The sequence below is a fragment of the Hemiscyllium ocellatum genome, chromosome 12 (assembly GCF_020745735.1).
Source record: "Hemiscyllium ocellatum isolate sHemOce1 chromosome 12, sHemOce1.pat.X.cur, whole genome shotgun sequence".
NCBI classification, from domain to species: domain Eukaryota; kingdom Metazoa; phylum Chordata; class Chondrichthyes; order Orectolobiformes; family Hemiscylliidae; genus Hemiscyllium; species Hemiscyllium ocellatum.
Genome location: NC_083412.1, coordinates 13,274,739 through 13,289,330, shown reverse-complemented (window position 1 = coordinate 13,289,330; position 14,592 = coordinate 13,274,739). Strand labels below are relative to the sequence as shown.

The following is a 14,592-nucleotide window of genomic DNA, read 5'->3' as shown; positions in this document are numbered from 1 at the left end:
TATAACACAATGGATTATTTTATGTCCACCTGTGATAACAGAAATAATTGGCAAAATTTATAAAAGTAATTAGTAAAAGAACCAAAGGTAACCTGAAGAAAAACTGTTTTGTGGAGCATGTAGTTATGAGATTCGATTCAATGGCTGATAAAGTAGTGTAGGCAGATTATCCAAAAGAAATTGCATAAACACCTGAACAGATGAGACTATACTACCAAAAGTCCACAAAATAACTAAGTTTCAACAAATGCATGGGACAAATGATGGAACGTGCTGCACTCAAAGTTCTGTATGGCTACATCATAGAGGACATAGCACTACAACACTTTAAGGTGAGCTTAGCCCTAATACAATGCCCTTGCCCCCAACATCCATCAACCCTTTTATTAGGTTATTATCGCCAACCAGCCCTCCCTCAGCCATACCTGTCTGCCTAAAGCCTACAGAAATTCCGTCTTTATATGGACTGCTTCGATAACTTGTTTCCATGGGATCAAAACCATCCTCTCCTGAAGTTTCATTTCCTTCATTACCTGGAGCCTTTTCTTGCACCGACACAATTTCCAGAAATACACCTGAAAATCTGACAGTACATTCCCCCATAATATTATTGCACCCTCAGATACTCTTCCACTCTGGCACAAAGATTCAGTATAACAATGCATAGTAGCATTGGTCGCAAGCATGTGACCATTTGGGCTCCTACTATCAAACCCAGTCAGCAAGCAAATACACTGCACGCATATGCATCATTAGTGAGTTTTGAGAAGATTGTAGCTCAAGTTGAGGTTCTGGATGTAGGTTTGCTCACTGATCAGGAAGGTTCATTTCCAAATGTTTCATCACCCTACTAAGTAATATCTTCAGTGGGCCTCCAGGTGAGGCGCTGCTGATAATTCCTGCTTTCTATTTATAGGTTTGGGTTTCTTTGGGTTGGTGATGTCACTTCCTGTGGTGGTGTCATTTCCTGTTCTTTTTCTCAGGTGGTGGTAGATAGGATCGAACTTGATGTCACATGGTAAGGTAAGGTCTTGGGAGAGACCTTGGAATGCAGATTCATAGTTCCTTAAAAGTGGAGTTGCAGGTAGGTAGGATAGTGAAGGTGGCGTTTTGTATGCTTTCCTTTATTGGTTAGAGCATTAAGGATAGGGGTTGGGAGGTAATGCTGCAGCTGTGCAGGATATTATTTAGATTAACAAGGATGTTGCTAGGGTTGGAGGATTTGAGCTATAGGGAGAGACTGAACAGGTTGGGGCTGGTTTCCCTGGAGCGTCGAAGGCTGAGGGGTGACCTTATAGAGGTTTAAAATCATGAGGGGCATGAATAGGGTAAATAGACAAGGGTTTTTCCCTGGGCAGGGGAGTCCAGAACTAGAGGGCACAGGTTTAGGGTGAGGGGGGAAAGATTTGAAACTTTTTGTTTTTACACAGATGTGATGCCTGTATGGAATGAGCCACCAGAGGAAGTGATGGAGGTTGATACAATTACAACATTTAAAAAGCAGCTGGATGGATATATGAATCAGAAGGGTTTAGACAGATATGGGCCAAGTGCTGGCAAATGAGACTAGATTAATTTAGAATATCTGGTTGGCACGGACGAATTGGACCAAAGAGTCTGTTTCTGTGCTGTACATTTCTATGACCCTATAAGTAAGAGTATCTGGATGAATACTCTAAATAACCAAGAGTATCCAACTGAGGTATATCTGCTTATGGAGAAATAAACTCAATGGGAAGGCCTAAAGAGAGGTAGAATAAAGTACGCATTGCCTTCGGGATCTTGGTGAAATAGACCAACCTGACCAACTATCTTGATCAGGGTGTCCAAAATCAGTGTTGAATGCCCAAAGGGCATAGTTATGGAGAGACAGAAGAGAACAAATCACAGAAGGAATAAAGATTTACAGCAGCAAAGAAAGCCAGGCAATTAATTGTCTGATATGTTCCACTGAAGCAGCCCAAAATTATTTTCAATGTAGTATTCCTTCTCTGCCAGTGAATACTGCGCTGAACTTCAAATATTTATCCAGGTTTTCCACAAAGATACACTACTGTCTCCATCCATTCTCTCTGAATAAAAAATTTTCTACTGAGCCTCTCTTCACTGTGACAATTTAGAATTAGTCCCAGGTTACTGACTTTCCATTAGTTGAAGATGCCTTCCTTACTTACAGCTTCAAAACTCTTCTTACTTGATGTGGACATGAAACATGGCCTCACACCTAAAATGCATTGTCTGACCCGAGGTGTCACCTTCATTTTGATAAAACCTTAAGTTATTTTGGGGCAATGGCTTGAAAGTAATTCTCAATTTACATATTAATCAATCAAAATCTGCACCTCCATTCTAACTGATCAAAAACTTAATAGCCATCTAGGTTTGTTCAAACATTTGTATGACCCTTTAATCTTTTCCTTACAAATTCTGTGTCTGATGTATTTTCTCTCATTAGTTGCCAAGGAAGGAGTGGGAGCTCCGAAAGTCTGCGGTTTCAAATAAACCTGTTGGACGCTACCCCAGTGGCATGTGATTTCTTCTTAATTGAAAAACACTTAAGTAATTCCACTCTTTATCTACTCAATGGAAATACTCCTAGTATTTTAACTCAACCTGCATAAGCTCAGTTTCTCACCAGCAGATCATCATCCATAAGATATAGGAGCAGAATTTGGCCCATTTAAGTCTGCTCCACCATTTGATAATGGTTGATACGTTTCTCAAACCCATTATCCTGCCTTCTCCCTGTAACCCTTGATCCCCTACCTATCAAGAAATAAAATAAAATATTGAAATAAATCGAAACCAGTACTTTAAATAATGAGCTACTCATTTTACAGACAATATTCTAAATAAAGTCTAATTCAGGTTTTCTACAAGTGCATTGTTACTTCCTCACATTTGTTGTATTCTGTACTCATACTTAAATTTCAAAATCCTCTTCAACTTTTGATATAGCCTTTGTCTAAAGGCAGACAATATTCATGGCATGTAAGTGCCAAATAGTAACAAAAGAAAGCCCTCTCACCTTTATAGTTCCATCACCACCGAGTTCCCCGTCATCAAAATGTTGGGGACATTGCTAAATGAAGCTTAATTAGACTACCCACTTCAAAGTTGTAGCTGCAAGATAAGATGAGAAGCTTGACACTCCGCAATAAAAGGAAACACTTTAGATCTCTCAGAACCATTACACCATCTTGGTTGGACAGCAACACCCATGAAGCTTGACATTACTAAAACAGAACTTGATTAGTGCCTCGCCAACCAAATTCAATTTCTAAATACTCCACCTCTAATGCATTCGAGCTACTGGATATAGAGTCATAGAGATGTACAGCATGGAAACAGACCCTTCAGTCCAATCCGTCCATGCCGACCAGATATCCCAACCAAATCTAGTCCCACCTGCCAGCACACGGCCCATATCCCTCCAAACCCTTCCTATTCATATACCCATCCAAATGCCTTTTAAAATGTTGCAATTGTACCAGCCTCCACCCCTCAGCCTCCGACGCTCCAGGGAAAACAGACCCTGTCTGTTCAGCCTCTCCTTGTGGCTCAAATCTTCCAACCCTGGCAACATCCTTGTAAATCTTTTCAAGTTTCACAACATCTGTCTGATAGGAAGGAGACCAGAATTGCACGCAATATTCCAACAGTGGCCTAACCAATGTTCTGCACAACCGCAACATGATCTCCCAACTCCTGAACTCAATACTCTGACCAATAATATCAAGTCACCAAGAGTATCAATAGAAACTCTTGCCTCTGTGGTCTCCACTACAAGGATAACAACAACAATGTCATGGGAACACCATTCGCTCATAGACATGGACACAAACATTGTCACTCTTGACTGGTTGGAATAATAACAGGCACAAGGGAAGATAGTTCTAGCAGTTGGAGGTTTATCATCTCAGTATCAGGACACTGCTGCAGGACATCCTCAAGGAAATGCCCATGGTCCAACCATCTTCAATTGCTTTATCGATGATAAGCAATTTATCATTTCAAAAGGTCAGAAGTGGGATGTTTGCTGATGCTTGCACAATGTTCAGCATTAGTTGCGACTCCTCAGATACTGATGTATTTTGGATCCATATGCAGCAAGACTGAAAAGTGACAAGCAGCATTCCTGCTGCACACGTGCCTGTCAATGACCAATTCCAACAAAATAGAACCTAATCATCTCCCCTTGACAGTCAATGACATTACCATCATTGAATCCTCCACTTGTTACTTTTGACCAGAAACTGAATTGAACTAGTCATATAAATACTACAACAAAAAGAGCACAACTGGGATTGGGACATTTGTGGCAAGTAACTCATTTCTTGACACCCTAGAGCAATCTACAAAGCATAATGAAAAAATATGATGGAATATTCTTTACATGTCTGGATCAGTGCACCTCCAACAACACTTCAGAAGTTCAATACCATCCAGGACAAAGCAACATGTTTGATTGGCACCACGGCCACCAACAATATAAATATTCACTCCCTCCGCCAATAATGCAGTGGCAGCAATCCGTACCATATATAAAACATATAGCAGCAATGCAGCAAGGCTGGCAGCACCTTCCACACCTGCAGTCTTTACCATTTAGGAGGACAAGGGCAGCAGATGCATTAGAACAGCATAACTTGCAAAATCCCCTCCAAGTCCAAGCTGTCCTGACTTGCAACTACACTGTCATTCCTTCTCTGTTGCTAAGTCAAAATCCTGGAACTGCCTTCCAAACAGTGTTGTGTATATATCTAAATTAATGGACATGCACAGTTTAAAATAATGCAATTAGGCATCAACAATAAATGCTATCCTAGCCTGCTAAGCCTACTTTAAAACTTGAATACTTTCCAACATCGTCGTGAGAATCGGCAGCAGTACTAAAGTGGTTCACGAACAAAACCACGATTATCTTTGAACGAAAACGAGGGGTGAGGTAAAAAGTTAGGTTTGTCAATAACACTCACATCATGGGAAGAAAGAGGAAATGATTAAATCCACTATATTCTAGGGTGTGGGTTTGCTCGCTGAGCTGTAGGTTTGATCCAGATGTTTCATTACCTGCCTAGGTAATATCATCAGTGGCGACCTCCAAGTGAAGCGAAGCTGTTGTCTCCTGCTTTCTATTTATATGTTTGTCCTGGATGGGGTTTGTGGTGATGTCATTTCCTGTTCGTTTTCTGAGGGGTTGATAGATGGCATCTAGATCTATCTATCTAACAAGCACATAGATCTAGATGCCATCTATCAATCCCTCAGAAAACAAACAGGAAATGACATCACCACAAACCCCAGGAACCCCATCCAGGAGAAAGATATAAATAGAAAGCAGGAGACAACAGCTTCACTTCACTTGGAGGTCGCCATTGATGATGTTACCTAGCCAGGTAATGAAACGTCTGGATCAAACCTACAGCTCAGCGAGCAAACCTACACCCTAAACCTCATCCTGAGCTACAAACCTTCACAAACTTTGCCACTGTATTCTCTTTATCTGAGCAACAGCATTCTCTTCAAATGGTAGGTTTTCCTATCACAATCCAGGCAGGTTTTTGTTTTAAAAGCATTGCCTTTTTTAAGTACTCTCTAATTTTAGTTCTAATTATGCGTTCTAAAGTTTATGGCAGTTGTGACAAACTCTCTCCAATCCAATTCTAAACTTTGTATGTAAGTATCCACCCTTCAGTTCTTTTCTGAATTCATATGATCCAGAACTGTGATGTAATCATTTGTAAATACTGTAACTGGATCTCTTTCTATCACTTCTGGAAGTGTGGTAACATGGGACGTTCAGCTCACAGTCCTGAATTTTCAACAACCAAGTCTCAGTTAATACAACCATATTTACCTATTCCACAGAACCTCTATATTACAACATTCTTTATGCTTTTAGGTACAAATGGTGAACAATATGTTGATTCAGGTTATAAGTCAGAAATAGACAGGATCTAGAGGCATTTCACAAGGCGTGTGATGCATGTATCTACAGCAGGTTGCTAAGAAAAGATAGAAAGTGTTTTCTTTCAGTTGTTTGTATATTTATGCTATCACCTCTTGCTGCTCTCACCTTCTTAACACTGCAAGGTTCTCCTCATTGTCAGAAGTGGAACATTTCCTTCCCTCAACATGTTCATTCATCTCAATCTGCAGAGAGAAGGTAATGTGTAAAACACTGTCAGAATTTGCAAATATACTGCAATGTCACAGACATGAACAATAGTATCTCATCAAAAACAGCTAACATCCCAAAGGAATTAGCAAAGTCTAACAAAGTTCAGAATACAAGGTACCAGCCACATATCTTAAAATTACATCTAACAAAATGAGTGTCATGCCCCCGTTTCTGTAATACGTTTGCTCTGAGTGAAGTGCTTAAACACCCTTCCTCTGCTATAGGAAGGATTTCGTTTTGGAGGATATGGGCCAAATGTAGGCAAGTGGGACTTGATTAGCTTGGGAACATGGCCAGTGCGGACTGGATGGACTGAAAGCTCAGTTTCCATGCTTTATGACTCTATGACTAATCTATTTGAGGTATATAACAAATTTAATCGTTGATACAGTTACTTGCATGCACCAAATATCAATCACTTTCACCGTGCTTTAACTGCATTATAATTCAGATTTTACAAATAAGTTTGTGATGAAACTTACTCAGCAACCCTCAGCAATATATTATCTGAGGGAACATTTTCAAAGTATCACAAAGAATTCCACAAACCTACACAAGTTAACACTTGCTTAGGGGGTAAGCAAGCTGGGTTGGGGGCAGGCAGAGGTGCTATGCACTTACCTGAAGAAGGTGGCATCAGGTCTCCATAATTTTTGTGGTTTAGCCTCATTTAAATTAATTTGGGAGGCTAGCAGTGCAAAATGCTATCTTTGGGCATCTCTCAAAGTGCAGAAAATCTGGCAAGGCAACCAATAGGCTACAGTAGTCCCTAAAAGGGCTGGTACTTTATAGGAGAGGTTCTGTGTGTCTAGAGGGACAGTCGCCTTCAGGATTGAGATACAGCTGCAGAACCATTCTAAACAATATGCCGAGATCCCCTAAAGCAACAGGGAGACACCTATTCAATATGTGAGCAGTAGAAAGGAGTTAAAAATCACACAACACCAGGTTATAGTCCAACAGGTTTAATTGGAAGCACATTAGCTTTCGGAGCGTTGCTCCTTCATCAGGTGATGCTCCAAAAGCTAGTGTGCTTCCAATTAAACCTGTTGGACTATAACCTGGTGTTGTGTGATTTTTAAACTTTGTACGCCCCTGTCCAACACCGGCATCTCCGAATCATGAGTAGAAAAGAGGTCTTCTTCTTACAGGTGGTCAATGCATTTCAAAGCAAACAGAGTGAGGCAGCTGAAACTAACAACGGTGTCAATATTTACCCAGGATACGAAGTGATCAAGCCAAAACTCCCCTTCACATGTCATTCTCTGCTCAGCTGTGTGGGTGTTACTTTACAAGCAGAATCATCCATTTTCTTTACTCCCTACAGTCTCCTCTAGACAATAAGAACACCTCTGCTTGCATTCACTCTCTCAAACACTACTATACCCCACTCAGCATCCTCTGCACACATGTAGCTCCTTTCTCTGTCATAAACATTATGCTAATCCACCGTAAGCATCTTGAAAACCATTATTACCAGACACAGATTAACCCACTGCTCCTCTTCTTGGAGGATTTGCTGGCAGACACAACACAACAGACTTTTAACTGAGGAAAACGTTGTCTACGTGGACTTCAGTGAAGCATTTGACAAGGTTCCACATGATTACCAAAGGATCTCAATCAATTGGGCCAATGGGCCGAGGAGTGGCAGATGGAATTTAATTTAAATAAATGCAAGATACTGCAATTCAGTTAAACAAATAAAGGCAGGACCTGTACAGTTAAAGGTATGGTCCTGAGTAGAACACAGACACCTAGTGGTCCAAGTATGTAATTCTTTGAAAATTGCATCCAGATAGACAGGGTGGTTAAGATGGCATTTACCATGCTGGTCTTCATTGCTCAATTAAATATAAGAGTTGGGACATCATGTTGAGGTCATACAGGACATTGGTGAGGCTTTTGGAGTACTGTGTACAGTTCGAGTCAGTCTGGTATAGGAAGGATATTATTAAATTGGAAAGGGTTCAGAAAAGATTTACCAGGATGTTGTTGGGACTGGAGGGTTTGATTTATAAGGAGACACTGAAGGGCATAGATAAGGTGAATAACTAAGATCTTTTCCCAAAGGTGGGAGGAGTTCAAAACTATGGAGCATATTTTTAAAGGTGAGAGGAGAAAAGTTTGAGAGACTTGAGGGTCAACGTTTTCACACAGAGGGTGGTTTGTTTATACAATGAATTGCCAGAGGAAGTATGAATACGGGTACAGTTACAACATTTAAAAGACATTTGGACTGACAGGTGAATAGGAAAGGTTTAGAGGGATTTGGGTCAAATACAAGCAAGTGGGACTAGTTTAGTTTGGTAAACTTGTTCAGCATGGACGAGTTGGACCAAAGGGTCAGTTTCTGTGCTGAATGATTCTTTACTGATATTGACAAATAGAAAGACCACCATCAACAGTGGCAGAAAACACACACGCAGGCTGGAGGACAGAAACAACACGTTATTTAGGCATTCTGTCTTCATTTCCTTTTTACATTATCATCTCAGTAACACAATCAAGATTTGTAGGTCAATCTGATAGTTATATTATCAATGATGCTAATAGCAAGTTAGAAGGATGGATCTGTGCTGCAAAATTAATTTGAGCACACGAGGCAGAGAACAGGGGTAGGTGAAGATAAAAAGGTTGATCCAAGTAGTAACTGCAAAGGAGCAACTTGTATCTTAGCTCTTCTAGAGAGAACAATACAGAATTTTGGAATGCAGCCTTTAAAAGAAAGATGAGCTTTCTGTGCACCAAAAAATGCTGATTGCTTTGGATTACCTGCCAAAGGATGTGTGCAAGTTGTTAGACATTACCTGCAACCTATGCGATGTTTGGAGCATGTAACAGACATTCTGCACACCACCTTTGAGCATGTAGTGGTCCATAGTGCAATGTTATGACCAGACTCCAGGCAAGGGTCTCGAATTTGTTGCAGTATTGTTTGAGGTACCCCCAAGCCATTAAACCACCAGGTGAGGAGAAGGGAACTGTCTCCCTTTAGTTATTCATCTGCTTCTCTGTTAATCAGGTTAACAAGGTTTATTTTAAAATGAATCCCTTCTCTTGTGGATACCAAACTCCCAGATACATGTTTTAAAAGCAGCCAATTTAAACAGGCTTTCTTGAATTGAGTGAGTTTATTAATTAGAGTTGATCAAATACGAAACTGGAAAAAGCACAGTAGGTGAAGCAGCTTCAGAACAGCAGGAGAGTTGACATTTCGATCTGGACCCTTCATCAGGACTGGGGACAGGGAAGGGGGCTGAGAAATAAATAGACGGAGGGAGTTGAGGCGAGGGGAAAGGTATGTGGAATGTTCATAGGTGGATGCAGTTAGGAGGTGATTGAGATTGGTCAGTGGGAATGGTGGAGTGGATAGATGGGAAGGAAGATGAAAAGGTTAGGTGAGGAGCTGAGGTGGAGAGGGAGGGCTGGACCTTGGATGAGGTGGGGGTGGGGCGCAGGGGCTGAGAGATTTGGAAGCTGGTGAATTCTATGTTAAGGCCAGAAGGTTATAAGCTTCCCAAGCAGATGTTAAGGTGTTCTTCCTCCAGTTTGCATGTGGCCTTATTTTGACAGTAGAGGCGGCCCAGGACAGACATGTCCTTGGGAGAGTTTGGCAGGTTGGGGGGGGATGTTCAAATGGCTGGCAATGAGGAGGTGGGGTTGATTGGAGCATGCGGACCATAGACTTTCCCTGAACTGGTACCCAAGTTTGCGCTCAGTCTATCTGATATAGAGGTGACCACATCATGATCAATGGATGCAGTACATCAGGTTAGAGGAAATGCAGGTGAATCCCGATTTGGAATGATTCTTTGGGGCCTTGGGAGGAGGTAAGGAGGAAGGTGTGGCAGCACATGTTGCACCTCTTGCACCCACAGGGAAAAGATGCCAGGTGTGGATGAATGATTGGTGGGGAGTGTGGACCTAACCATGGAGTGACAGGAGGAAATGATCCCTACCGAAAACAGTTAGGAGTAGGGAAGGAAATATCTTTTTGGTGCTAGGGTCAGCCTGCAAGTGGCAAAAATGGTGGAGGATGATACATTGGATTTAGAGATTGGTGGGTTGAATATGAGGACCAGGAGGGATTCTATCCTTGTTGTGGCTGTTGTTTGCGGGGGGGGGGGGGGGGGGGGGGGGGGATTTGAAGGCAGAGGTATGAGAAATGGAGGAGATGCAGTTGAGGGCATTGTTAATCATGGGGGAGGGGAAATTACAGTCCTTGAAGGAGGAGGATATCTGGGACGTCCAGGAATGTAATTGTTCATCCTGGGAACAGATATGGTGGAGGCAACAGAGGAATTGGGGGTATGGGATAGCATTTTTTGCAGGTAGTGGGGTGAGAGAAGATGTAGTCAAGGTAGTGGTGGGAGTCAGTGGGTTTGAAATAGGAGTCAGTGCTAAGTTGGTTGCCGGTTATGGAGACAGAGAGGTCCAGGAAGGGGAGGGAGGGGTCAGAGATGGTCCAGATAAATTTGAGGTCAAGGTTGAAGTTGTGAATGAAATTGTTCGAGATGGGGGATGATGCTAGTGTCACTGCAGAAGAGGGACTGTTCTATAAATCCTACGAAGTGGCAGGTATTACAATATGCAAGAAGAAATAACAACTTTACACACATACAGACAGATTACATGGAAGAAGCGGGATCCAAAAGTTTTAAAAAAATACAGGGGAAACGTTATGTGAATGATGCACCTGTAGCAGTGGAGATTATGGTAGCATTGACATTGAGAATGAACAGGAAGAAAGTGAGGACAGTGGATGCTGGAGAGTCAGAGTCAAAACGTTTCGGGTATAAGCCCTTTGTCAGGTATGCATGCCCAAAACACCAACTCTCCAGCTCCTCGGATGCTGCCTGACCTGCTGTGCTTTTCCAGCACCACACTTTTTGACATTGAACATGAACAGTTGATTTTAAGATCCTTGACATTGTGATTTGATTGTTAAAAAGAACCAAGGCAAAGAGTTTCAATGTCACAACCCACTTGGGAAAGTAAGTGGATGCCCAGATTAATCACAAAAGGTAAAGATTTAATTAAGTGCTCAAAGTCCCCAGTTTACCTGTCTCAGGTTAACAGAAAACACTGATCAAGTTCCTGTACTTAAGAACTATTGCTTATTACAAATAAATGAATACTAACCACAGGTAAAACAAAACTATGAATTATCAACAGGTAGCTTTCTCAGTTGAAACTCTAACCTCCCTTTAAAATCCCTACACAACAGACAGAGATACTGACAAACAAAAAAACATGGAGTTATAAATAGCGGAATACATCCTGGGGAAATCACAATTCAAAGCATCAGTCTGCTTCCCAGATCTCCTTCATGAATTCTATCACTTTGGTGCAGGAGGTAAAGGATGAATGATATATTAATTGGAAAGTCTTTAAGTTACTGTTTAAAGACAAAAAAAAACAACTGGTGGTAAAAAAATAACTGGCTTTCTTCAAGCTTTAATTTTTCTGCCGTAGAGATAGGCACACAGAATCTGCTCATTCAGGAGGTTTCTCCCACTTCTATCACAAACTGTTCAGCAAGAGCCAGTCAGAGAGCTGTCATCACGCTAAAGCCTTCTGGCATCTACAACTGGTCACAACTGCACAAGTCAATCAGCAATCTGTTGCTGGACAAATCTCACTGTACTCCTAGGTAAAAACAATGACTGCAGATGCTGGAAACCAGATTTTGGATTAGTGGTGCTGGAAGAGCACAGTACTTCAGGCAGCATCCGAGGAGCAGTAAAATCGACGTTTCGGGCAAAAGCCCTTCATCAGGATTCCTGTGCTCTTCCAGCACCACTAATCCAAAATCACTGTACTCATAACCCAGTTGACATGTTAGTGTTTAAAGTTTGTGAGAAGGTTTGTAGCTTGGGTGCTCGTTGTTGTGGTTCCGTTCGCCGAGCTGGGAGTTTTTGTTGCAAACGTTTCGTCCCCTTTCTAGGTGACATCCTCAGTGCTTGGGAGCCTCCTGTGAAGCGCTTCTGTGCTGATTCCTCCGGCATTTATAGTGGTGTGTCTCTGCCGCTTCCGGTTGTCAGTTGATGTCCGCTGCAGTGGCCGGTATATTTGATCTAGGTCGATGTGTTTGTTGAAAGAATTTGTGGATGAGTGCCATGCCTCTAGGAATTCCCTGGCTGTTCTCTGTTTGGCTTGCCCTATAATAGTGATGTTGTCCCAATCGAATTCATGTTGTTTGTCATCCGAGTGTGTGGCTACTAAGGATAGCTGGTCGTGTCGTTTCGTGGCTAGTTGGTGTTCATGGATGCGGGTTGTTAGTTGTCTTCCTGTTTGTCCTATGTAGTGTTTTGTGCAGTCCTTGCATGGGATTTTGTACACTACTTTGGTTTTGCTCATGCTGGGTATCGGGTCCTTTGTCCTGGTGAGTTGTTGTCTGAGCGTGGCTGTTGGTTTGTGTGCTGTTATGAGTATAGGGCAAGCCAAACAGAGAACAGCCAGGGAATTCCTAGAGGTATGGCACTCATCCACAAATTCTATCAACAAACACATCGACCTAGACCCAATATACCAGCCACTGCAGCGGACAGCAACTGACAACCGGAAGCGGCAGAGACACACCACTATAAATGCCAGAAGAATCAGCACGGAAGCGCTTCACAGGAGGCTCCCAAGCACTGAGGATGTCACCTAGAAAGGGGACGAAACGTTTGCAACAAAAACTCCCAGCTCGGCGAACAGAACCACAACAATGTTAGTGTTTTTTCTGTCTTCCTCAACTCCTTGCAAAGCAAAAGTGTAACGTAAATTTAAAGTACAGCAATTACTTCCACAGTCCTTTTCCCAACTTTAGTGCATTATCAAAAATAAAGAAAAATAAAAAATTCAGCGAGAGAGTGCGAGCCAGAGAGAGAGAGAGAGAGAGACAGAGAGAGAGCACGCACATGGGAAGAAGACTTCTTTTTTTGAAAAAGAACATTTTGGTATTAAAAAGTAATAATGTCAATGAGTTCTGATCTATCATCATGATAACTTTTAATAGCATCTCCTGGGAGTTGGGTTCCATCATGCACTCCCCATTCGATGGACTTGGGGACAAACCAATTTATCACTGCAGCTGGTCAAGGAGGTAGCACACTATCACCTTCTCAGCAGCAAGTAGGACTGGGCAACAAATGCTAACCCAGCCAGTTACAACCACATTAAACAATTTTTTTTAAAAAATGCCTTACAGATTTTGTTCCTCTAGATCAATGGAATTGGTAAACCGTAGCCTGACAGTAGGGAAATGGTTGGGAAGGATGATAACATATTAGACCCTAGTAACCCCCTCAAACAACACCTTTCACGGTTTCAGAAACAAGTAAGATCTGACTGCCTGAGGAGAGGTTGAATTATTACTGTTTGAGCCAGAGTCAGAGTCATAGAGATGTACAGCACGGAAACAGACCCTTCGGTCCAACTTGTCCGTGCCAACCAGATATCTCAACTCAATCTAGTCCCACCTGCCAGCACCCGACCCACACCCCTCCAAACCCTTCCTATTCATATACCCTTCCTGATGCCTTTTAAATGTTGCAATTGTACTAACCTCCACCACTTCCTCTGGCAGCTCATTCTATACACTTACCACCCTCCGCATGAAACAGTTGCTCCTCAGGTCTCTTTTATATCTTTCCCCTCTCACCCTAAACCTATGCCCTCTAGTTCTGGACTCCCCCACTCCAGGGGAAGAGACTTTGTCTATTTATCCTATCCACGCCCCTCATGATTTTATAAATCTCTATAAGGCCACCCCTCAGCCTCAGAAGCTCCAGGGAAAACAGCTCCAGCCTACTCAAACTCTCCCTATAGCTCAAATCCTCCAACCCTGGCAATATCATTGTAAATCTTTTCTGAACCCTTTCAAGTTTCAAAATATTTTTCCGATAGGAAAGAGACCAGAATTGCACGCAATATTCCAAAAATGGCCTAACCAATGTTTTGTACAAACTCTCAGAGATGGCTAATGATTGACCTTGTACAAGATCCTGACTAAACTACAACAATAACTTTTCAAGATGGCAGCAAAGTAGGGCTCTCCAGGTAGAGCTTGTTCACTCTGTCTGTTTCTTTTCCTTTTTCCTTTTGTTTCTTTATCCTTCTTTCTTCTCGGCAACGTCCTGAACTTTCGCCCCGAGCATGGACTTGCACCCTTGGCCTCAGTGTGGATCCGGCGCAGCTGACTCCTGGCCCGGAGTGGTCTCATCATGGACTTCCAACTCAAGGTGAAGGCCGCCATGGCGTGGAGGCTAGGTGTCAGCGTGGACTGGGTTGGAAGGACTGTTATTCTAAGCTTACATTTACTTATTTTACTAATTTATTCCAATGGTCAGTAATGCTGGACTTTAATTTTTTCTCCCCCCTCAGAATTTGTATTTAAGAATCTGTACCTAGGTACCTTA

At 42.2% G+C, this 14,592-nt stretch overlaps 1 protein-coding gene across 4 annotated transcripts in view; it reads right to left on the bottom strand.

Annotated features, from left to right (window-relative positions):
• The window catches only part of mcf2la (mcf.2 cell line derived transforming sequence-like a), a 233,286-nt gene that overhangs the window by 70,455 nt on the left and 148,239 nt on the right, over window positions 1-14,592 (bottom strand). For all 4 annotated transcript variants that reach the window (XM_060833340.1, XM_060833339.1, XM_060833341.1 and 1 more), the window contains exon 15: window positions 6,080-6,156. In XM_060833340.1, coding sequence (XP_060689323.1) covers window positions 6,080-6,156 — 77 coding nt within the window. The remainder of the gene's footprint in view (window positions 1-6,079; window positions 6,157-14,592) is intronic.